At 57.5% G+C, this 20,990-nt stretch overlaps 2 protein-coding genes across 5 annotated transcripts in view; one reads left to right on the top strand and one right to left on the bottom strand.

The window, feature by feature from the left end:
• TMEM143 (transmembrane protein 143) overlaps positions 1-11,445 on the bottom strand; it is a 17,540-nt gene extending 6,095 nt beyond the window's left edge. Inside the window, exons 1-6 of one of the 3 annotated variants that reach the window (XM_039868585.1) lie at positions 11,275-11,445; positions 10,665-10,905; positions 9,597-9,701; positions 2,235-2,429; positions 1,379-1,506; positions 167-446 (exon numbers count right to left, since the gene is read on the bottom strand). In XM_039868585.1, coding sequence (XP_039724519.1) covers positions 167-446; positions 1,379-1,506; positions 2,235-2,429; positions 9,597-9,701; positions 10,665-10,905; positions 11,275-11,297 — 972 coding nt within the window. In that variant the 5' untranslated portion in view covers positions 11,298-11,445. Of the gene's footprint in view, positions 1-166; positions 447-1,378; positions 1,507-2,234; positions 2,430-9,596; positions 9,702-10,664; positions 10,906-10,990; positions 11,243-11,274 lie in introns of those variants that run through there. The other 2 variants (XM_039868586.1, XM_039868587.1) reach the window with 2 other exon arrangements.
• A 152-nt stretch (positions 11,446-11,597) lies between these two features.
• SYNGR4 (synaptogyrin 4) lies at positions 11,598-20,175 on the top strand. 2 transcript variants are annotated; one of them, XM_039868589.1, is made up of 5 exons: positions 11,598-11,802; positions 12,672-12,856; positions 17,564-17,801; positions 18,917-19,056; positions 19,285-20,175. In XM_039868589.1, exons 2-5 carry the CDS (start codon positions 12,764-12,766, stop codon positions 19,516-19,518), a joined length of 705 nt encoding a protein of 234 aa, XP_039724523.1. In that variant the 5' UTR covers positions 11,598-11,802; positions 12,672-12,763; the 3' UTR covers positions 19,519-20,175. The 2 variants fall into 2 exon arrangements, with proteins under 2 accessions (XP_039724523.1, XP_039724522.1); XM_039868588.1 differs by having other exon boundaries at positions 11,598-11,915.
• The last annotated feature ends 815 nt before the right edge of the window (positions 20,176-20,990 follow it).

Raw genomic sequence — 20,990 nt, 5'->3', positions numbered from 1 at the left:
AAGGTAGGAAGAATGAAGGGAATGGAAGAGAAGAGAAGGGAAGGAAAGGAAGCACAGCTTGAAGCGGAAGGAATGCACGAAATAAACGAAAACGAGAGGGTGGCCGGACCTCTGACCGAACACCGAGAGGCAGGGACCCAGGAGGCGTGGTGGGCGGCCCACTTACCTTGGAGGCCCGCAGGCCCATGAAGGCAGCAAAGAGCAGCAGCAGCAGAGAGGTGGCCATCTTGAGGTCCGAGAGCATCACCATGGCCACGTTGACGAAGAAGGCCACGCCGGAGACCACGAGCGTGAGGTTGAGCAGGGCGCGCTGCAGGGCAGGCGTGCGCACCTTCAGCTCCGGCAGCAGCTGCTCCAGGCCCTCCAGCGGTGTGTCCTTGAAGCTCTTTAGCACCAGGTGTCCCCTCTTCGTTCGGGCTGCTAGCACCACCCGCTTAAAGTATCTCCTGATGGGTCGGAAGAGAGAGGCGGGGTGCTCAGGTCCGCCCCAGGGAGCCCCCTCCAAGCCCAGGACACTCTCTCTGGCTCTGCAGTCACACGGTCATCTTAAAAGCTACTTAACGATGGTGGGAGGAAAATCAGAAATAAGCTAAGTGCCCAACGAGAGGGGATCAGTTACATGATGTGATCCCCTATTACTGGCCACGTAGGTTGCTTCTGACTTTACGTACTTGACGAAGGAGAGCTGAGCAAAATTCTTTTGTTTAGTGAACTTTCAAATTCGACATACGTTTTAGAGTGTCCGCTAAGTGCCAGGGAGTGCCAAGGAGCTCTGGGGAGACAACCAGATGAATCAGTCACTGCCTTTGTGGAGCTCATAATGCAGCGTGAGAGACAGATAATTAAACACACACTGCGAGTATAAATATCTCCTGGAAGCGGAATTACTGGTTTAAGGGATAAGAAGGATTCTTTGTCTTTGATTTTCGCTTTGTTTTGTTTTTTTTTTTTGGCTTTGTGACCAAATTTGATAAACTGATTTCCAGAAAGAAATGTGTAGTCGACAGGCCCGCTGGCTGACCGTCAGAAGGTCTGGCTCGTCTCGCCCTGCTCTGAATTTGAATATCCTCTGTTAAAAATAAGATATTCGTCAGAATCCCAACGGGGCCACTTTTTCAGAATGCGGCCTTCGCCCTCTGAGCCTCAGGTCTCACTTGGAAAATGGGGAGAAGTGCCCCTACCCCCTTCTCTTCCCCTGTAAGAATCGGAGTTCTTCCTTTCCTTTGGGAAGAAAAGGCCGCATCTGGATCCACCTCTGGCCCTTTCTCGCTTCCCACCCGGGGCCCGGACACCGAAATCCAGACACTAACCTGGCGGTCCCCTCTGGTCTCTAACTTTGCTCCCTCTCGCTGCACCTGTGGAACAAGAGCCGCCTCACCTCTCCGCGGGGGGCGACTTGAAGAAGCCACGCTTGGAGCCCGCGCTGGACTTACGGGGTATCTGCCCGACTCGCTGGCCCAGAGCCCAGAACTGCATGTAGATGTACTGGTCCAAATTTATTGTCACCTGCCCAAGAGGACAAAGCAGGGAGAGGCAGCTGAGCACGGGCTGGCGAACGAGCGCAGGATATTGAAATTAGACGTCCTCCCTACCCTCCTCCCGGTGATTTCGCCCCCCTGTCCCAGGCTTATCATCACCCGGTGTCTGGGCGGGGCAGCGTGTGCGGATGCTCGTGCTGTACACTGCACGCCATGGAAGATGGCGCCATTCACATGACAGTCATCTTCACTACTGTATTTCCTAGAATCTAAGATGCCACGGATTTTTAAGATACTCCATTATTTTATGAAGCAACTACAAGAGAAAATATATTGCCAATTAAACTTATGTCATACCACTTCTCGTAAGTCATATCCCAGAGACAATAAAAGATGACTTTAGGAAAAAGGACATCTTAAAAATCACAAAAAAAAAAAAAAAATGTGGAACTTGGGAAGATGTTAGTATTTTTATTATGATTTTTTTGACTTTAAGGATGAGCACTTTGGATGATTTTTTATTACAGTTTTCTGGCAGATGACAGTAACGTCTCTAGTCCTGAGAATATCCATACATCCAACAGATGGCAGTGACGTGACCTGAGAAAGAGGTACCCTTTTCTAATTCACGAGGCACCACACGGGCTGGTTCCCTGTGTTCAGGACTACACCTCCCAGCAGCCTGTGCTTCCCAAAGGCCCTGTCCCTGCCCCAAGGCCTCCTGGGAACACTGGTTCTCCTCTGGAAGACAGGTACCTGGACCTCATCCTGTGGGTGGTGGACCACGAGAGCGTAGGCCAGGGCGTCCTCGGAGAGTGGAGAGAAGTTGGCCTGGGCCAGCAGGGGCTCCAGAGCTCGAAGCACCTCCTGCTCGTTGGACAGACGCTGGGGGTCTGTCAGCGAAGGCTGGTCAAGGGTCTCCCTGTCGGGGTTGATGGGGTCATACAAGGCCTGCGGGAGGATCGGAGAGAGGAAAAACAGGCTGGGTCACAGCAAGAAGGGTCGTGAGTATACTTCAAGATGCTCCTGGCTCCATCCTTTAAATGATGGGCACCCCAGAGCTTGATTCGGGGCCCTGTTCCCTTCTCTTTCTCCAGGCTTGCTCTGAGTTGCCTCGCCGTTCCCAGGCTTCGCAGGTAACGACCCACTCACGTCTCTAGCCCGGACCTCTCCCCTAAGTTCCAGACCTAATACCCAGTCTCGTGTAGAGGTACCCATTCTCCCTCCACCCACAGGAAGAGAAGCGAGGGTGGACATGGGCTGCCCAGACAGACTACATTTCCCAGCCTCCCCTGAGGCTAGGCGTGGCCCTCCGCAGGATGTGAGCAGAAGCCACAGGTCACCTTCGCCCTCAGTCCTCCTCCCACTCTCTCCTTGTTCTGCTAGCTTAGAACACTGTTTCACCTGCAACCCAGTTGCGACCACGCACCGATGAAGACAACACCTTAAGAGAGGCCGAGCGACAAGATGGATTACTGGGTCCCAGCGTAATCTCAGGTGGAACCCTGCACGTCTATGCACCCTGGCCCACTCACCACGGGGCCGTTAAGGGGGAGAACTATCCCCCACCTCCTCTAACCATCGTGTTGTAGGGTCTGCTTGTTACAGCAGCTAAGCCTCTGCACTAACTAACACAAACTCTGTCCTTGACATTTCTTTGTGGATGTCACAGTCACCTCAAATCCGACACGCCAAGCTCACAGATCACACAAACCATGCCCCCCCAACCTCTCAACAAAACGACCATTCTGGATCTCCTGTATCAGACCGATTCCCCTCGACCATGCCTGGCCTCTCCCCTGGGGGCCGGATTCTTAGATTCAGGGCTCCCTTTGACGGCCCCACGTGGCTGTAATGGCACTTCACATCTGACATGGTCCAAGGATAATGTTTTATTTCTCTCCCCGCGACCCCAGTCTTCTCATTTCAGGACATGGCACCACCACCCGATCCAAGGGCTCTGATCGGAAATCTTAGGGGCATCCTGGTTCCCTTCTTAGCACCCTAGTATCCAGACCTTTAGCAAGTTCACCAAATCTCTGAACTGCTCTTGACCCCATCTCCCCCTCCATCACCATGGCGACCTCCTCACCCAGCCGCCTTCGCCTCTCCCCTACACCACCACCACTGCCACCCGCTGCCACCGCGCTGGGCTTCCCCTCTGCCTGCTTCTCAGCCCAACCCTTGCAAACCATTCTCCATGCGGCTGTCACAAAGAGCCTATTTAGATTACAAACAGACCCCGCACCCTGCCCCTCCGATGGCTTCTCACCGCATTGGGAATCCTTCCAGAATCTTTCTGCAATCTTCAAGCTCCCTACAGAACTAGCCTCTGCCTTGCCCACCTCATCTTCTGCACCCACCCACCCCAAAAACTGCTGAATGAATGGAAGCGCGAGCTGCCAGTTGCTGAGCCCGTTTTGCTCATGGAGAGATTGAGTTTCGGGATGAGGGATGACTGTCCCAGACACCCCAGGCGAGGAACACACCTCAGGGGGAAATCACCCAGAAACCTGCCCTCTGTGTGTCTCTCAGGTGAGACGGCCAGGTGTGAATGTGCATTAGCGGCAGGAAAGAGGGGAGGGGACTCCGAGTGGAGGAGTGGCCCGGGCCAGGGTCTGGAGCTGGGAAGGTCCTGGGGCGCAGGAACAACTGAACCAGGAGACAGATGGGTGATACGGGGAGAATCGAGCCCAGCTAATCTGAACTAACGCCCAGGGCTGGGCGGGCTGGCCAAGGACAGGACCCGAGGCCAAAGTGAAGGCCTGTGCCCAAGCCCTTTGGCCCCTGCTGACAGGGCAGGTCCTGCGGGCCACATGGTGGCTCCTGCAGTGACCTTGAGAAATTCCATTCCCAGGGCCGAGCTGCAGTTTGAGTGAGGAAATCTCAGGCTGGAGGAGGGAGAGACCACGTTCATCAGGGGTCCACTGCGAGTCAGATCCTTTTCTGGGAACTCCACATCCGCCCGGGGCTTCAAGCCAGAAACCCGGATGTCACAGGTGACTCCCGGCTGCTCCCGCCCCTTGCAGAATAGATCCCGCTGATCCTGCGTCCAAAACAGATCGCCACCTCGTGTAGCTCTCTCCCCTCTGTCCACACCACAGTCACCTCCTCCTGGCTGGATGAGTCCAAGTGCCTTCTCGAGGGTCTCCCCTAATCCCCTCCCCGCTCCCCTGCCGGTCTGTCCTCCATTCAGCCCCCGGGGAGACCCTGTCAAACGGTAAGAGTGACAGTAATAAACGAGAAAGGTGCATATTCATGTAGCGCTTACTGTGTGCCAGGCCCTATCTGAAGCAGGTTCTCACGATGCGCGAATCGTACCATTGCTGTTCTCATTTATCGATGTGGAAACCGAGGCACAGAGAGGCCAAGTAACTGCCTGAGGTCACACAGCCGGCAAGTGGTAGATCAGAAGTCCCAATCCAACCGTGCTGATCTGCGAGAACCTTCCAAGGCCGCCCTCAAGAAGGAGGCCGTGCTCTGCCCCCTGGCCTGCAAGGCCTCCCTCTGGGACCCGACACCACACTCTCTCCTGGTCGCTCTACACTGGCCACTGGCCTTTGCTCCTCTGGGCACAGGGACTTTGCACATGCTGCTGGGACCCTCTCCCTGGCGCCCTCCCTGCCTCCCCGCCTTTTCACTACCGAAGTCCTACTTCTCCGCCTTATCCCAGTGTCCTTGTCACTCTCAAAAAGCCTCCCTCCATCCCTAGGCTGCCCAGGGTTGCGCTGTGGGGCTGGGCAGGGCATGCACTGCACACAGGCACCATCGTGGATGCCTCAGACCGTGCCAAGCTGGGGGAGGGGTGCACGCAGACCCGGTACGGTCACCGAGGCCGGCTTTGTTATCTGCTCGCACGGACCATGTCCCTCTGGTTCCAACCTGGACGTGTCCATTCACTAGGGAGAGAGCGTCTGACTCACGACTGTCGCCACCACCCAGCCTCAGCTTCCTGAGGGCAGGGCGCAGGCTCGCGTTGGCCTCTGGCACCGGACCTCACGCAAACGTGGACTCAAAGGATGAAAGATGTCACTGAGTTTCCGTGGCCGCTGGTGCCATCTTCTAGCCTCGAGCATCCCCTTGGGGACCTGAGTACCATCTGTCTCCTGGGGACCCCCAGATCTGTCTCCAGTCCCGCCGTCTCTCCTGAGCTCCAGACTCACACAACCGAGAGCCTACTCGACGCTTCCTCACCGACGTCTGACAGGCGGCCTCTCAAACCCTGTGTACTGCACGTCCCAAACTGGGGTCCCGAAACTACTCCCCACACCTCCCGCCATCCGCCCAGCTCAGAAGAGGCCGAGTCCATCCTTCCAGGGTCCCGGCTCACAGCCCCGGGTCATCCTGGGCACCTACCTCTCTTTCTCACGCATTCAACCTATCAGCAAATCCTGATGGCGACACATTCCAAATAGATCCCAAATCCGACCACTTTCACCTTCCTCGGCAGCAGCTCCTCGCTTCTGTGGACTGAGCTTACTCTGTCTCGTAGACTTTTTAGGTGGTTTCAGCATCTGGTTCTCCTGTTTCCTACCTTCCATCTTAGCTCCTCCACTCCACCTTCCACTCCACCCCTCCACCTCCCAGCAACTCCCACACGGTCACCAGGGGGCGCCTGCTGAAACCTAAGTCCCCTCATGTCCCTCTACTCAGAGCCGGTGGCTTCCACCTCACTCACTGTCAAAGTCCTCCCCATGTCCCCTCTGCCCTGTCACCAGCCTTTCCCCGACTCACTCACTCAGCTCTAGCCCCTCCGGCCTCCTCGCCATCCCTCCCTACACGCCACGCACACTCCTGCCTCAGGGCCTTTGCACTTAAATTCCTGCAGCTCGGCACACAGCTCACTTGCCTCCTTCAGGTCTCTGCTCCAATGTCACCCCTCGGTGAGGCGAGGCCTTCCTTAACTGCTCTACTTACAACTGCAAAACACCTCTGCTCTCTTTTTCTCTTTGATTAGGGTTACTAGATTTAGGCAAAAATAAATAAAATAAAATACGGGACGTCAAACTGATCTGCAGATCAACAATGAATAATTTTTCAGTTTAAGTACGTCCCATGTAGTATTCACGGACTGTGGTACATGGGACTGTATGATACTTAAATATATATATATATATATATCCACAGCTTATCTGAAATTCAAATTTAACTGGGTATAGAGAGCTGAATAGTATCCCCTAAAAATTCATGTCCCCCCATGATCTCATCTGGAAATAGGGTCTTTGCAGGTGTGACTAAGGATTGAAAAGAGATCATACTGGATTAAGGGTGGGCCTTAAATCCAATGACAGTGTCCGCATAAGCGACAGAAAAGGACACAGAGGCACGGAGAAGGCGACCGAAGACAGAGATGGAGACTGGAGTGATGTGTCCACAAGCCGGGGACGCCAGGCATTGCCAGCGGCCACCATAAGCTAGGAGAGAGGCCTGGGACGGTCCCCTCCTCCAAGCATCCAGAAGAAACCGCCCGCCCACACCCTGATTCCAGACTTCCGGCCGTCTGACCTCTGAGAACGAGCTTCTGTCGTTTTATGCCACGCGGTCCGTGGCGATGTGTCACGGCAGCAGCAGAGAATGAACTGGGCGTCCTGCGCTCTACCTGGCAACCCTGTCCTCAGCCCTTAGCATCTTTAACACGTTTTCCTTCTTTACCTTGTTGAGAGTCGGTCTCCCTCACTAGAATGTGACCCCGTGAGGCAGAGACACACACCTGTCAGGCTCCCTGCTGTGTCCCAGGACCCGGAACCCTATGGGGGGACACAGTAAGTGCTCAACAAATATCTATGGAGCGAATTCATGTAAGGGAAAGGCGGAGCGCAGAGAGGTCACCTGCCAAGGTCACCTGCACGGCTAGTGAACATAGCCGGCTTTTGAGCCTGGGCTATTCTCATTCTTTTCCTGCCCCAGGCCACTTCCTCAAGGGACTGGGGTCATTAGCAAATGGTCACCCAGTGTGTCTCATCTGCCTCTGGTGCTTCCACCCAGCCGCTCTCAGTTTAAAGTCTCCTGCCTCCGTGGGAATATGCATCTTCACTTATTGTTCTTTCTACATTTCTGTATATTTAAATGTTTATGCAATAAATATCTTTTAAAAATGACTTAAAAAGAAAAAAAAAAAAAACACCTGCCGCCAGAGGCCACAGGGGCCCCAGGTAAGAGCCTGGAGGCAGGCGGACAGGGGCGCCCTCGCGAACTGTGCAGTCTTGAGCACATTCCTCTCAGAGCCTCCGTTTCTGCCTCTGCAGACGCGGCTGACGGCGGCTGGTCCTTGGTGCCACAGCACACAGTCAGTGAGCCCGACATGGAGTGAGCGCTCAGCAAGGAGGGACCCTTGTCTGCTACTACTTACTATTCAGAGCAAGGAGGGGACCTGTGAGAGGGCGTGGCAGTGCGCAGCAAAGGGTTAACTCAGCAGACCCGGATGGTCCGGGACGCCCCGCTCCTGGGAGGGAACCGCTGCCTGATTAGAGCGTCTGGCTTTACCTGGGGCCTTGGGCCACACCGGATAGTCTACGCCAACAAGGTGACTGATGGTGGGGGCCTTGGGCCATGAGGTAGCAGTGCGACCTCTGGAGGGGCTGGGGACTGAGAAGCTAAGGCAGCCGCACAGGTGGCACGGGTCGTTGGCTGGGGCCCATGTGACTGACCTCCGTGAAAACCCTGGACACAGCCCGGGCGAGCCTCCCTGTCTGGTGGTGCTCCACGTGCGCTGCCGCACGTCAGCTGTCTCTGCGACAACACTGGGGGAGGACAACTGGTAGCTGCCACCTGGTCTCTCCCAGACCCTGACCCATCGCCTTGAGCGTACCAGCCTTTCTGAGCTCTGGCGGTCCCTCTAGAGAGTCAGTGACTCTGAGGGTGGATGTGGGGACCCCCAACACAGGAAGGGCCCTGGGAGGAGGACGAGGAGGCTGAGAATTTGGCTTCGACACCACCCTCCCCTGACACGCCACTTCCCTCTCTGGCTGCTCCTCGCCCGTGTCCCCCTCCCGATCCCAGTTCCCTTTCCTGATTTCAAGGCTGGCACACCTCAGGGTTCCACTAACTCCCCTCATGGTCCCATCAAGTGCCATCGAGAGCCACCAGGGTTGCTCCTCAGCCCAGGCTTCTCCCTTGACCTCCAGACCCCACATTCGAGTCCGCCTCCCTACCTCGCTGTCTGATAGGCAGCTCAAACCCCGTTAAGTCCAAAACTGAGCTCTCGACCTTCCCCGCAGACCACAGATGCTCCCGCCCCAGCCTCAGCATCTCAGGGTGGGCAGCTCCATCCTTCCCGAGGGGCAGACTGGGCCACGGGAGGGCCCCGCCTCCTCCCTGTGCCTCGTCGCCATGCCGGCACACAGAATGCTACAGTCTCCCCCCCACCACCAACGTCTGACCACTTTTCACTTCCGCTGCTGCTACTCCGGTCAGAGCTGCCATCACCTCCCTCTTGGACACACATAATGGACTCTTTAATAGATCTCTGCCTCTGAGTCTGTTCTCTGCGTAGCAGGCAGAAAGATCCTATTAACGCCTAAATCAGCTCCCGTCCCTCCTCTGCTCAGAGCCCTCCCGTGGCTCCCAGCTCACTCAGCGTAAAAGCAAAGTCCTCACCGCAGCCCACGAGGCTGGGCACAATCTGCTCCCGCTCCCTCTCTGCTCTCGTCTCCTGCACTAACAGCGGCCGCTTTGCTGTTTCCCCAACACTCCGGGTCCTCTCTCACCTCAGGGCCTTGGCACTTGCTTTTCCCTCTGTCTGGAACGCCCTCCCCCAGACATCCATCAGGCAGGCTCCCTCTCTTCACTCAGGTCTTAGCTCACCTGTCACCTCCTCATCAGAGAAGCCTTCCCTGAGCACCTGTCTAAATCAGGCCCCCATCTCGTCCCTCCCTATCTTGCTTCAATCTCTTCTTCGTTGTTCTTCACGGCACTTACCATTCCTGGGTATCATATATTATATTTATTTATTGTCTCCTCAACTGAAATGTTGGCTCCCCAAGGGTGCGGCTTCATCTTTCCTGTTCGCTGCATCTCCAAGGGCTTAGAAAGGGCCAGGCTCGACACAGGTGCTCAGAGAATTTTTGCTGAATGAATGGATGAGCAAACAGGCACGAGAGGAAGGGGCCCCGTCCTCACCTGCAGCCGGGCCAGGAGGTGGTGGTAGTGGAACACCGTGCAGGAGTCCACCTGGACCGAGAACTCCTCCAAAGCCGCCTTCTCCGTAGGACTGGAGTGAAATTCCTATTACCTCAGGAAGCAAAACCGCTCTTTAGGCCTCTTTCCCCTTCCTCACGGGGAAGAATCCTTTCCCTAGCAGCCCACACACACAGCCAGAGCTCTGGGCTTTGAAAAATGTCCTTTTATTTGGGGGTTTGGGGAGGGTATTTGAGGTAGCCGGATATAGTGAAAGACAGACGGCTGAAAGAGCTAGAGGTTCATTTCAGTTCTTACTTTGACACTTACTCACCAACACTGACACAACGCTTACTACGTGCCAGGCACTGCTTGCTGGCATGGCATCATCCTCCAGAGATGCAAGGAGGCCGATGACATAATTATTTTTCGGAGGAGGAAACTGAGGCTCGGGGAAGTCACCTGCTGCAGGCCACAATGTCTAAAGAGACGCTGAGACTCCGATCCAGGCCTGGCTGAGTCCAGAGCACATGCATTTAACCAATGATTTATGTTTGTCACTGTTTTCTCCTGCTTTATGGCCTTGTTTATAAAATGAGGACTCGTTTATAAAATGGGGACGATGGTGGTATCTCTCTGATTGGGTTCCGATGATTCAATAATACACGGAAAATGTTTAGCACAGTGCCATATAGTAAAAGCTCAAAAAGTATGGTAATAATTATGTTATAGCTCTGTAGGTATTATTATTATTAGGTAGTAGTAATAGTAACGACAAAGATGATTATTATACCTACTTTGCAGAGAGAAAAACCACGCCCCAGAGAATACGTGTTCAAGCCCCCAGAACAAGCCAGAATCAGGAATTGCTGCTACATCTATCTGCATCTCAGAGGTCTGCCTGCTCCTATATTCCGATTCACTTCGCGCCCACTGGGGACTCTAAGGGGAACGGGAACTACATCTCCCAGGAGGGGCCAAGACGGCCCTCTATAGCGTGTAGGGTCCTGTCGCCGCAAGGCCTGCCGGGAGTCGTAGTCCCCGGGCTCCCGGACCTGGGACGGGCGGTACCTGTATCAGGAGGCGGAGCAGCTGCTCCTTGGAGAACGGGATGAACCGCTCGCGGTACTGCTGGGCCCAGTCGCGGGGCTCCGTGGGGTTCCACATCTTGCGGTACACCCCCATCTTGGCCGCAAGCGACGTCAGAGCCCGAGAGGGCCCGAGGAGCGCGGGCAACAGGGGCCGTACTCGGACCCTAGATCCCCAGGCCCCCCGGGTCACGTGCAGCATGGCCAGACCCTGTCCCCGGAGCCTAAACGAGGGAAATGGGCAGGGGGTCAAAGGCCATCTGGAGGAAAAGCGCCCTCTCCACCCCCCTGTCCCAGGGCTGTCCCTACCCCAGGCGGGGCGCAGAGCCCATCGCCCGCCTCGGAGCCCTTCTTGCCCGTCCTCTCCCACACCGCTCAGTTGACCTGGGTACCAGGGCAGGGTCAGAGGTCTTATGTCCTGGGGCGTTTTGAGGGCCCAGACGGACACCCTTTAGTGGTACATCTGGTTTCTGTGGGGTCTAGGCGATGAGGTGGATCTCAGGAGCATGCTCGTTAGGAGATGCTCATTAAGGCTACAAAGGGGGTGCAGGGCCGCCCTCCCGGGGCCATGCAATCCCCCGCCCTCCCCTCACCTTAGCCAACGCTCGATTGTCATTGAGCCTCCTGCGCATGTGCCGGAAAGTGTCCTCGGTCCCCGAGGTTCGGCTTCATCCAGCAGTAAGACGCATGCGCAAAACCTGGGTCACGGGGCGGGGTACTCCATTTCGTCTGATGACGTCTCGACTGCGCCTGCGGGATACGCCTGCCTTGCTCCACCACGCGCCCTGTTTGGGCGCGGCGCGTGCGCAGCAGAATCGTCTCCTTGTCCCCGCTTCAAAGGGAAGGGGGCGGAGCGGTCGCGAGACTCCCGGGAGGACTGAGGCGGGGCCGGGGCTGCCGCGCGCAGCCAGCCAACGGCGGGCAGCCCAACGTCCGCTCTGGCCACGCCCCCGGCCGCGGCCGCTCCTGAGTAGGCGGGAAAGGCGAGGGGGCGGGGCTTGGGGCACAACCAATCAGCTGTGGAGGGGCGAAAAGGCGGGAAAAAGCGGAAGCAAAAGAAGGCTGAGGGGTCGCCGGGGAGCAGGAGGGGCGGGTGGGCGGAAGGAAGAGCGGGTTTCCAGGTGACGCAGACCGGACCTCCAGAATAGGGGTGGCCCTTTATCAGGCAGCGCCCCCCCACGAGCCCCATCACCCCATTCCACTTCCTGAAAGGGAAGACCCCGATTCTTCGAAGGTAGTCTAGCGCGGGGTGGGGGCGGACATGGCCTCCGCGTTCTGAGGGGAGAGCCCAGTTCTGAGCCCATGTCCCCGCACGTCCGAGGTCCAGGCCCCCACCTTGAGGAAATGCACTTTTACGAAGATGGAGCTGGATTCTAAGGGGAGGCCCTCATTCTAAGGCGATAACCCCAAATGATGAAGACAGCCTAAAATATTCCCCCGAGATACCTGGGTTCTCCATTATGGGTGCTGTCACCCCAAATCTGAAAGGGATTCCCCTGGTTCAGACCTTCCAGGGGTTCTGATCCAGCACCCCTAGTCCCTGGCAAAAGCCATTTGTATCCCCTCACAGGGAGAACACGGCCCTTCAGAGGGGCCCTCTGGCTCCTGTGTCAGGGACCTGACCCCATTATCTCAGTCCTCGCCCCACCCCTTATCCCTGTCTGAGACACCTCACCTGGCACCTCCTCCTCTGGGTCCCCCAGCGGCCCCCTCACCTGGTGCCCCGACATCTGGAATCCTCAGGAGCCCCCTTACCCTGCACCCCAACTCATGGGACTCAAGAGTATCCCTTTATCCTGCACCCCCTGCCTCCTGGGACCCCTGGCACCACTTCTCCTAAGAACCTCTGCAGAGCCCCTATCCCACACAACCTCATTCCTGGAAAATTCCCCAGCCTCCCCATCCCACGCTCCCTACTCCTGGGACCCCTGGCAGCCCCTTCGCCCTACACCAACGACCCTAACCTCCCACCATCCGCTTTGTCTTGCAGCGGCCGAGCTCCAGGGTGGGCCTGGAGCCTGTGGCCCGCAGCAGAGCCTCCCTGCTCCTGCCCGTTGGGGCCCCGGAAGCAGAGCAGCCGCCATGCACATCCCCGAAAGCCTCCAGGACCTGGCTGACAGCGAAGCCGTGCAGTTTCTGAAGAGGCCAAAAACGATCCTGCGGATCTTCGCAGGGGTGAGGCCTTCCTGTGGCCCGACTGCCCTGTGGGTGACCGGAAACAGGTCTCACCTCTTAGACACAGCGCAGAGGGAGTGGGGACCGAAGGGGCCAGACGGGGAAAAGGAAGCAAAAAAGTGCTAATAACCGAAGTCCCCTTTGACCGAGCTCCTCACCGTAGGCCCTGCGCTATTCTGAGCACTTATTACTCTCGTGGGAAGAAACGACCTTTCAAAGTAGGTGCGAGGAGCCCCGTTTTTGAGATAAGAAAACCGAGGATCAGAGAAGTTCAATTATTTTTGTAAGGCTGAGCTGTCCAAGGTGGTGGCCACAGGCCACACGTGGCTGGTGGCTCTCAGGTTGGACAGCGCCGGTCTCGAACTTCCGTCATGGCAGAGAGTTCCACGGGCCTGTGTTAGCCAAGGTTGCACAGTAAGGGACGGGGCTGGGATTCGAACCGGGGTCTCTGAGGTGCTGGGGCCTGTTCATTTTCCAGACGAGGGACTAGGAGAGGAGCAGTGGAGGAAGAGGAAGTGTCCAGGGGGAGGAGGAGAGTGTACAGCGTAGGCCTAAGATGCCTGGCGTTGGGTGATCACTGTGCCGGGCGCCAGGCCACGCGAGAGCTTACAGTCGTTTGTTTAAGCATCGCCGTATTCCCAGAGGCAAGACACCTGGGCTCGAATCCTCGTTCAGCCGACTCTGCTGTGTGACCTTGGGCCGATCACTGCTCCTCTCTGGACCTCAGTACATGAGGGTCAGGGCTGTCCTGCCACTGCTGCCCTCCTTTGACAGAATTGGAGACTGAGGCCCAGAGAGATAACACTCGATCGGGGTCATGGCGGTAGCTGGGGGTTCCCTGGATCGAACCCAGGGTCCTAACCCAGAATATCTCCTTTCTACCCCTTCTGGAAGGGTCAGAGGCTCCTAGAGGCCTGGCTGAGAATCCTGGCTCGGCCACACACTGTCCGCATAGGGTGACATCCTCCTCCGTTTGCCTGGGCCAGTCCCGATGCAATTATCAGTACCACCGCCTTTCATTCTCAAAAGGGCCCTGTTTTGTTTGATAACTTCCGGGTCACCTAATGTCTGTGTGACCTTGAGCAAGTGACTTGATTTCTCCGAACCTCTGTACCGTCATATGTAAGAAGAGGATACTAACATTCTGCTCATGGGAAGGACAGTAGTGAAAACGAAACGAGTTAGTGTGTAAACGGATCAGCATGGGCGGGCACGTGGCAAGCTTTCCTTAAGTAGAGAGTATTATTGGGACAGATCATTACTTGTGAGCAAGGAGATAGTTTCGGGTGCCCAGGGTGACGGGAACTCGTGTCCACTGTTGTCTTCACCCAGGGGAAGAGGGAAATTATGAGTTCCACATCGTAGGTCCAGGTCCCTCGCTGGCGCTGGCTCTTCTGCCCCTCACCATGACCCGGTGACATGGGCATTCTTACTCCTGGTTGACCCAAGGGAAAACTGAGTCTCACAGAGTTTGAGCGACTTGGCCAAAGACGTCACCCAGCTGATGAGCAAGTCAGAAGGAATCACGAGCCTCCAAAGCTCCAGAAGGAAGGGTGGGCGGCGGGGGAGAAGGCGGCCCAGCTGGTGCAGACCGGCGTGGGGAACGGGGAGGGAAGGGCAGGGCTCCGACCAGACCAGCGCGCCAGACGGTGCGGTCACAGACTTTGCCCACGCCCACACCCTCCCTCCCTTCCAAGCGCCCCTCCTTCCCCCTGGCCTGGCTCCTCGGTGGGGACTCTGGGCAGCTGGTGCGCTTGTCCTCAATACCGCCTACCAGCTGGTGCCTTAATGATGAATCTTTGCTCCCTCCCTGGGGACAGGCCAGAGAGGGCATGGAAGGAGGTTTGGGCTCAGGCTTCCGGGGCTAGGGTCCTTCCAGCCCAGCTGGCTCCCTCCCCACAAGCCGAGGTTTTTGGGATCAGTGGACGGACAACCCACCGGCCTAGAAGTCAGGCGGGCCGGATCTCAATCCCCCTCCTCCACTGACTGACCTTGAGAGGACACTTCCCCTCTGGGACAATCGTGACAACTATCATTGGGTTCAAGCTACCCCCACCCCCACCGTGCCCTCTCTTCACAGCACCAAGTCAGACTGGGAAACTGAGGCTCCCACGAAGTGAGTGATTTGCCCAAGGCCCCACAGCTGGCAGAGTCAGCCGTGTCTGGCTCTTTCCATCCCACCATAATGGCTTCGATTTATCAACTGTGAAACAGAAATGAATTAGTAGCATCTAACGCGTGGGGCTGGTGTGAGGCTTCGGGGAGACGATGCAGGTAAAATGAACATGAGCTCAAAAGTGATCGATGGGCCTGTCCTTGACCGGGCTCTGCCTCGGACCACCTGGGCAAGACGCCAGCTACCCTTCGGTGGATTCGGTTCTGCGGCTCCGAAGCGGAATGGAGGCGAACACCCTCGGTTAATGCCAACATGCAGGACGAAGTGGGGGACCCGTTGTCATCATCATCATCATCATCATCATCATCATCATTATTCAGAGAAGGCAATTAAGACAAAGAGGAGAGGAGGACCCATGGAGACTGAGGAGTTAGGGTTAATCCCTTTCCTCTGCCGGCCCCACTCTGAAGGGCAAGGCAAGAGCAAAGAAGAAAGGCCCAAGGTCATTCGCTCTCTCGACACGTTTGCTCGGTTCCAGTCTGGGTGCCGGGGAGAGAGCGAGAAGCATTCCACATGGACCCCGTCCGGCAGGAGTTCGAATTCTAATGGATTCCCCTACCCCTCAGCTACTCCCTCCCTTGCTCCTGTCCCCAGCACTGCCATATCAATCAATCCCCAAGTCTGATTTTAAGTCCTAAAGGTCACTGGATTCCCCAGAGCCCCGACCTCAGCCCAGGCCTCAGCATCGTTTACCTGGGCCCTCCCACCAATCCCCTCTCTGACCTGCTGGCCTCTTGTCTTGCCCCCTCCAATCCATCACGACCCTAGAGATTTGCTCTGACTCCCAGGTCCGCCCCTGGCTGTCCTCTGCTCAGAACCCCGCCATGCATCTAAGTAAATCCAAGTAAGAAATTTCACTTTCCACGGCCCATAAGGCCAGGCCCCTCTGTCTGGTGGTCCAGGCCTATAGGGTCGGGCCGCTGCCCATTTTTCCAGTCTCTTCTCACACCTCACGTGACATTCATCTCCAGTCCCCAAAGGAGCCGCACTCGGCAGCATCTGGTGTTGGCACACGGGCTCGCCCTTCTGGAGTGCCCGTCCTCTGTCCACCTGAGAAACTCCATCTTTCAGGTGCAGTTCCGATCTGCTTCCTCCCGAATCCAGCCCCTCGACTTCCGTTCCTGCTCAAACCTCGCCTGCCTCCCTGGCCCCCCCAGCCCCCCTGCTCTCCTCTCCAAGCCTCCCAGCCTCCAGTCTCACCCCTCAGCCCCATCTCTGCGGCCCCAAGGTCTTCACACATCAGAGCTGCTCCTCCCCTGGTTGGGGCTCCTGTTCCCCTCCCCTTTCTCACTGCAGCACTCTTTGCGGGCACCCCTCATCCAGAAAGCCCCCCTGCACTGCCTCCCCGCCCTCCCCCAAACACACACAAGCCAGTTTCTTTCACATTTGGCGGGGACCTGGCCACGCTGCACTGTGGCTGGGGCAAATAACCAGGCTGATGATTTCCCCCGACTGGCTTTGGTAGAAACCATTGGCTTCGCGGTGTCTCGTCCAGCTGGAAGTCGTAGAGCAGGGGGTGAAAGCAGACACTGGAGCCGGACACCGTGCTTCAGCTCCAGGCACTGCCACTTAACCACTGACTGGGCGATACCGCATCCTCAGTTCCACGACCTGAAAAACGGGGCTGTCGCTAATGCTTGCACCCTCGGGCGGTCATGGGGATGACCCGGGCTAGTGCCCGGGAGCACTTCAGTGGGGCTTCATGAATGGACGCCCTGGAAGACGCGCGGAGCCGCGGAAAACCGCTACAGCGCGACGCAGACAGGTGCCCGGCGAGAGGCCAGGGGCCACCCTCGCAGTGAGGTTCTGTTCGCTTAAAAAAAACCAAATGTTAATGTTTGTTACGTCCTGGGTGTTCGTTACGTCTCTCTCCGTCCTCTCCGTGTTTTTAGACCATTTCACAAATTTATTTAAAAAAAAACAAATGGAATTAGCCAAGCTGGGAGGGAGGAGGGAGAAGCTGCAGGGAGAGGGGGGAGCTGGGAGGCCGATGGAAGCATCACGACGGGAAGTACTTACTGAGCTCGTCGTGTGTGTCGGGCACTGTGCAAAGCACTTTATCTTGGTACCTGTGTTTGGTGACAGGTACCAGTTTGGGGTGGCGGAAGGGGAGCGTGGGTGAGGCGGGGTGACTGGGGAGAGCACAGACCATGCAGGGCCTCGAAGGCCAGGCCAAGGGGCTGGGCCTTTGTCCTGGGGCCACCAGGGAGTCAAGGATGGCTGTGAGCAGTGGAGGGCAGGGTGAGGATGGGCTGAAAGGCTGAGACTGGAGGCAGGGAGGCTAGGGAGGAGGCCGGGGTGAAGGCCCGGGGAGGACAGGAGGCCGGAGCTAGGGTGGGGAAGATGGGTGAGGGGCAACGGGAGGGCTGGGCTGGGAGGCTCTGAGGACCTGACAGGGAGGGAGGGGCCAGAGCCACCCCGTGGGTGCGTGGCCGGGCTCCACCCACAGGTCGGGAACCCGACAGGGCGCGTGGGTTCGGGGAGACGCCGAGCTCTGCTCCGGGCCCCAGGCATCCCTCCCACACCCACAGGTCTTCTCGCTGATCGTCTTCTCGTCTGTGCTGACCGACGGCTTCCAGAACAAGACGGACTCTTCAAAGCTCCACTGCGTCCTCAACGGCAACAACGTGGCCTGCAGCTTCGCCGTGGGCGCCGGCCTCCTCGCCTTCCTCAGCTCTTTGGGCTTCCTAGCCCTGGACGCCCACGAGGGCCGCATCGCCAGCACCCGCTTCAAGACGGCCTTCCAGCTGCTGGACTTCATCCTGGCCGGTGAGCCCCGGCCCACCCGGCCGAGCTGCCCTGCCCGGCTCCCCGCGCTGCCTGGCTCCCGGGCCCCAGGACTCCGCCATTGGCCCCCAGCCAGCCTCTGACTGTCCCCCACCGGTGACCCAAAGCGTCTACACTTGCAATTTCCTCCCCGGGGAATTATAACTCTTCCTTCAGACTCCTGTAAGGTTGACCTCTTCTAAGCACCAGACCAATTCCAGAAGCTTCCCTTCTGGCCGGCCTTTTCCTCCCATTCACCTCCCTCCTTCACGGCACACTTGTTGCAAAGCCTCGGGGTGGCAGGAGGTGGAGTTCGGGGCCCCCAGCCAGACAGACCTGGGCTCCAAATCTCAGCTCAGGTGCCTCCTCGCCCTGTGCGCCCTGGAGGGGCTCCCCGCCCCCCAGCTTCACTGGGAGCTGGGAGGAAAACCCCACCTTGCAAGGTCCTTCTGAGGAGGGGACGCCTGTGGTGATGTGGACCTTTCCTGGGCACCTCCCCCGTGTCGTTTCCCCCTCAGAACCACCCAGGAGGTAAGTCCTGCACATGCGCCCACGCACAGAGAAGGGAGAGGGCTCTAAGAAGCTCATGTCCTTGGCGTACAGCTGCTGCCGATTCTAGGCTCAGAGCAAAGTCCCACCTCCCTCTCCACTAGCCAAGCACCCTACATAGAGCACGGCACTCAGTAAGCGCTAAATAAATGCACACTTCATTTCCTCAGGCCCAGGGCTCCTCCCTCTCCATCTAGTCTCCCCCCCCACACACCCCCATCCCAGGGCTGAGGGGTCCTTCAAAGGCCGTGGAGTCCAGCACTGTCCAAGAGAACTTTCTGGGAGGGTAGGGACGTCCGGTGCCCACGCTCCCCAGTGTGGGCACCACAGGCCACATGTGGCCACTGAGCACTCGAAGTCTGGCCGGTGTGACCAGGGGCTGCGTTTTGTTTTGTTTTGTTTTAATTCAATTTTCATTGATTGAAATGTAAGTAGCCGCGTGTGACCAGAGGCTCCACTCCAGCGCGGGGAGCGGGGAGAGGCCGCTGCAGACCCAGCCTGGCCCACTGCGCTCACGGCGGCCCTTCCTGAGCCAGCTCTCCGCCCGCCTTCTCTCCTGCGCCCCGCAGTCCTCTGGGCCGGCATCTGGTTCGTGGGTTTCTGCTTCCTGACCAACCAGTGGCAGCATTCGTCACCCAAACAGTTCCTCCTGGGGAGCAGCAGCGCCAAGGCCGCCATCACCTTCTCTTTCTTCTCCGTCTTCGTCTGGGTGAGGACGAGCCCCTCAGGGCCGGCTGCAGGGCGGGGTGGGCGGGCTAGAGCACCTTCTCCCTCACCGGCTCCCTGGGCCCCCGCGGACCCCTTCTGAGGCTCCCAGGCAAGTCGGAAAGCGGGCGCCAGCACTGGGCATCGTGCGGGTGTCCTTGTCCGGTGAGGGGGTCCCTCTCCGCCCTGTCCGGCCCGCGCCGGCCTCCAGCTCGCGCTTCTCTGCCCACAGATATTCCAGGCCTACCTGGCCCTCCAGGACCTGCGGACCGATGCTCCGGTCCCCTACAAGCGCTCCCTGGACGAGGGTGGCGTGGTGCTCACAACCCTCTCCCCGCCTTCCGCCGCCAGCCCCATCAACATGCCCGCCGCCGGCCCCAACAGCCTGAGTTACGCCAGCTCTGCCCTGTCCCCCTATCTGACCACTCCGAAGGTCCCCCGCCTCGCCATGATGCCCGACAACTAGACACCCTCCTCCGCCTCAGTAAAGAAGGGTTTCTGAAAACAGCCCTCTGTCCCGGTCCTGTCCGCTCCTCTCCGCGGCCTCGGGTGGCCCAGGGCGGGGAGAAGTCCTATGAGGTCACCCCAGGGGTCTCTGCGGGTGGTCCGTACCAGGTCCCAGACTCTCCATCCGGGAACCAGCGTGATAGCGGCAGCATCGTGGTGACAGGAAGGGAACACATCTTTCGGGTCTGTGACACATCGAGGCCTTTGCTCGCTCCTCACACCAGCCATGGAGGGGTGTACGAGGCACCCCACTGGACAGACGAGGAAGCTCAAGTTCAGGGAAAGGAAATGCTAAGAACCAGGGCCACCAACCCTGGGACCGGCCCCCGAGCTGATGCCGAAACCCAAGGCCTTTCACTCATCTCGGTGACAAGGCTCACAACTCAAAACGGAGCTGTGCGGGGCGTCCCTGAAGGAACGGGGTGGCGAGTCCGTGGCTGGGGTCCGGGGGCCTTTGAATATTTGGAAGGCCGTCTTGAGGAAGGTGAAGGGGTTTTATTCCAGAACCCAGGAGCTCATCAGGGACTCATAAGCACGACTGCCTGCAGGGTAACCCCCGCGGGTGTAGCACCCATTAAGAGAGTGGTGGGGACAGGGCGGCCATCACGTGTCACCTACCGCTCAGCACCACGGGCCCCGGAGCCTGGAGCCACACTGTCCGATTGAAATACAGTGCGAGCCACAGAGGGAGAATTTTAAATAGTCCAGTAGCCACATTAAGAAAAGAAACGAAACAAGTGGAATTTGTATATATTTTATTTAACCCAGCATATCCAAAATATCGCATTTCAGCATGTCGTCAGGATAAAAAATTATTAGGTAGCTTCCAGTCTCTCATACCATGCTTTCGAAACCCTTTGCGGATTTTACATCTCGGTTTGGACTCGCCCCATTTCAAGTGCTAATGTCGCACGTAGCTGATGGCTGTGTTGGACGGTGCAACTGGAGAACCTTCCGTTTTTTTCTAGAACATTAGACATCCTTCTTATGTGGAATTAGTTGGCAACACATACAAAAATATATATATATTTTTAATGTTTTGCAGGCCAAACGGAACACACTCACGCAAGGGTCACGGTGGCCGGCGTCCATTTACAAACTGGACAAAGGGATAGCAGTTTGCGGAGAGTCGGATGTGGGTTCCGTGGTCCCTTTGTGCGGTTTCCTGTGTGGCAGGCCGCGTGCTCAGTTCTGGGGGGACGGAATAAGTAGGGCGCAGCCTCTGTGGGCACGGGGGGTGAGGGGAGAGATGGCGCGGTGCAGTGGGCGGCACCGCGCTGTGGGAAATGGAAGGACTCGGCCCCAGGCCTGGCTCTGTCGCCAGCTAGATTAGCCGGGACGTGTCACTTAATCTCTCTGGGCCCGAGCCGTGTTGGCTGGAAAACTAGAAACTCAGAGCAGACTGAGATGGATGCTCCCCAGACTGCATTC

This window comes from Pteropus medius, unplaced genomic scaffold, assembly GCF_902729225.1.
Source record: "Pteropus medius unplaced genomic scaffold, Ma_sr-lr_union100, whole genome shotgun sequence".
Lineage (NCBI taxonomy): Eukaryota > Metazoa > Chordata > Mammalia > Chiroptera > Pteropodidae > Pteropus > Pteropus medius.
Note: the sequence above shows the minus strand (reverse complement) of the source record. Positions and strands in the feature narration are given on the sequence as shown.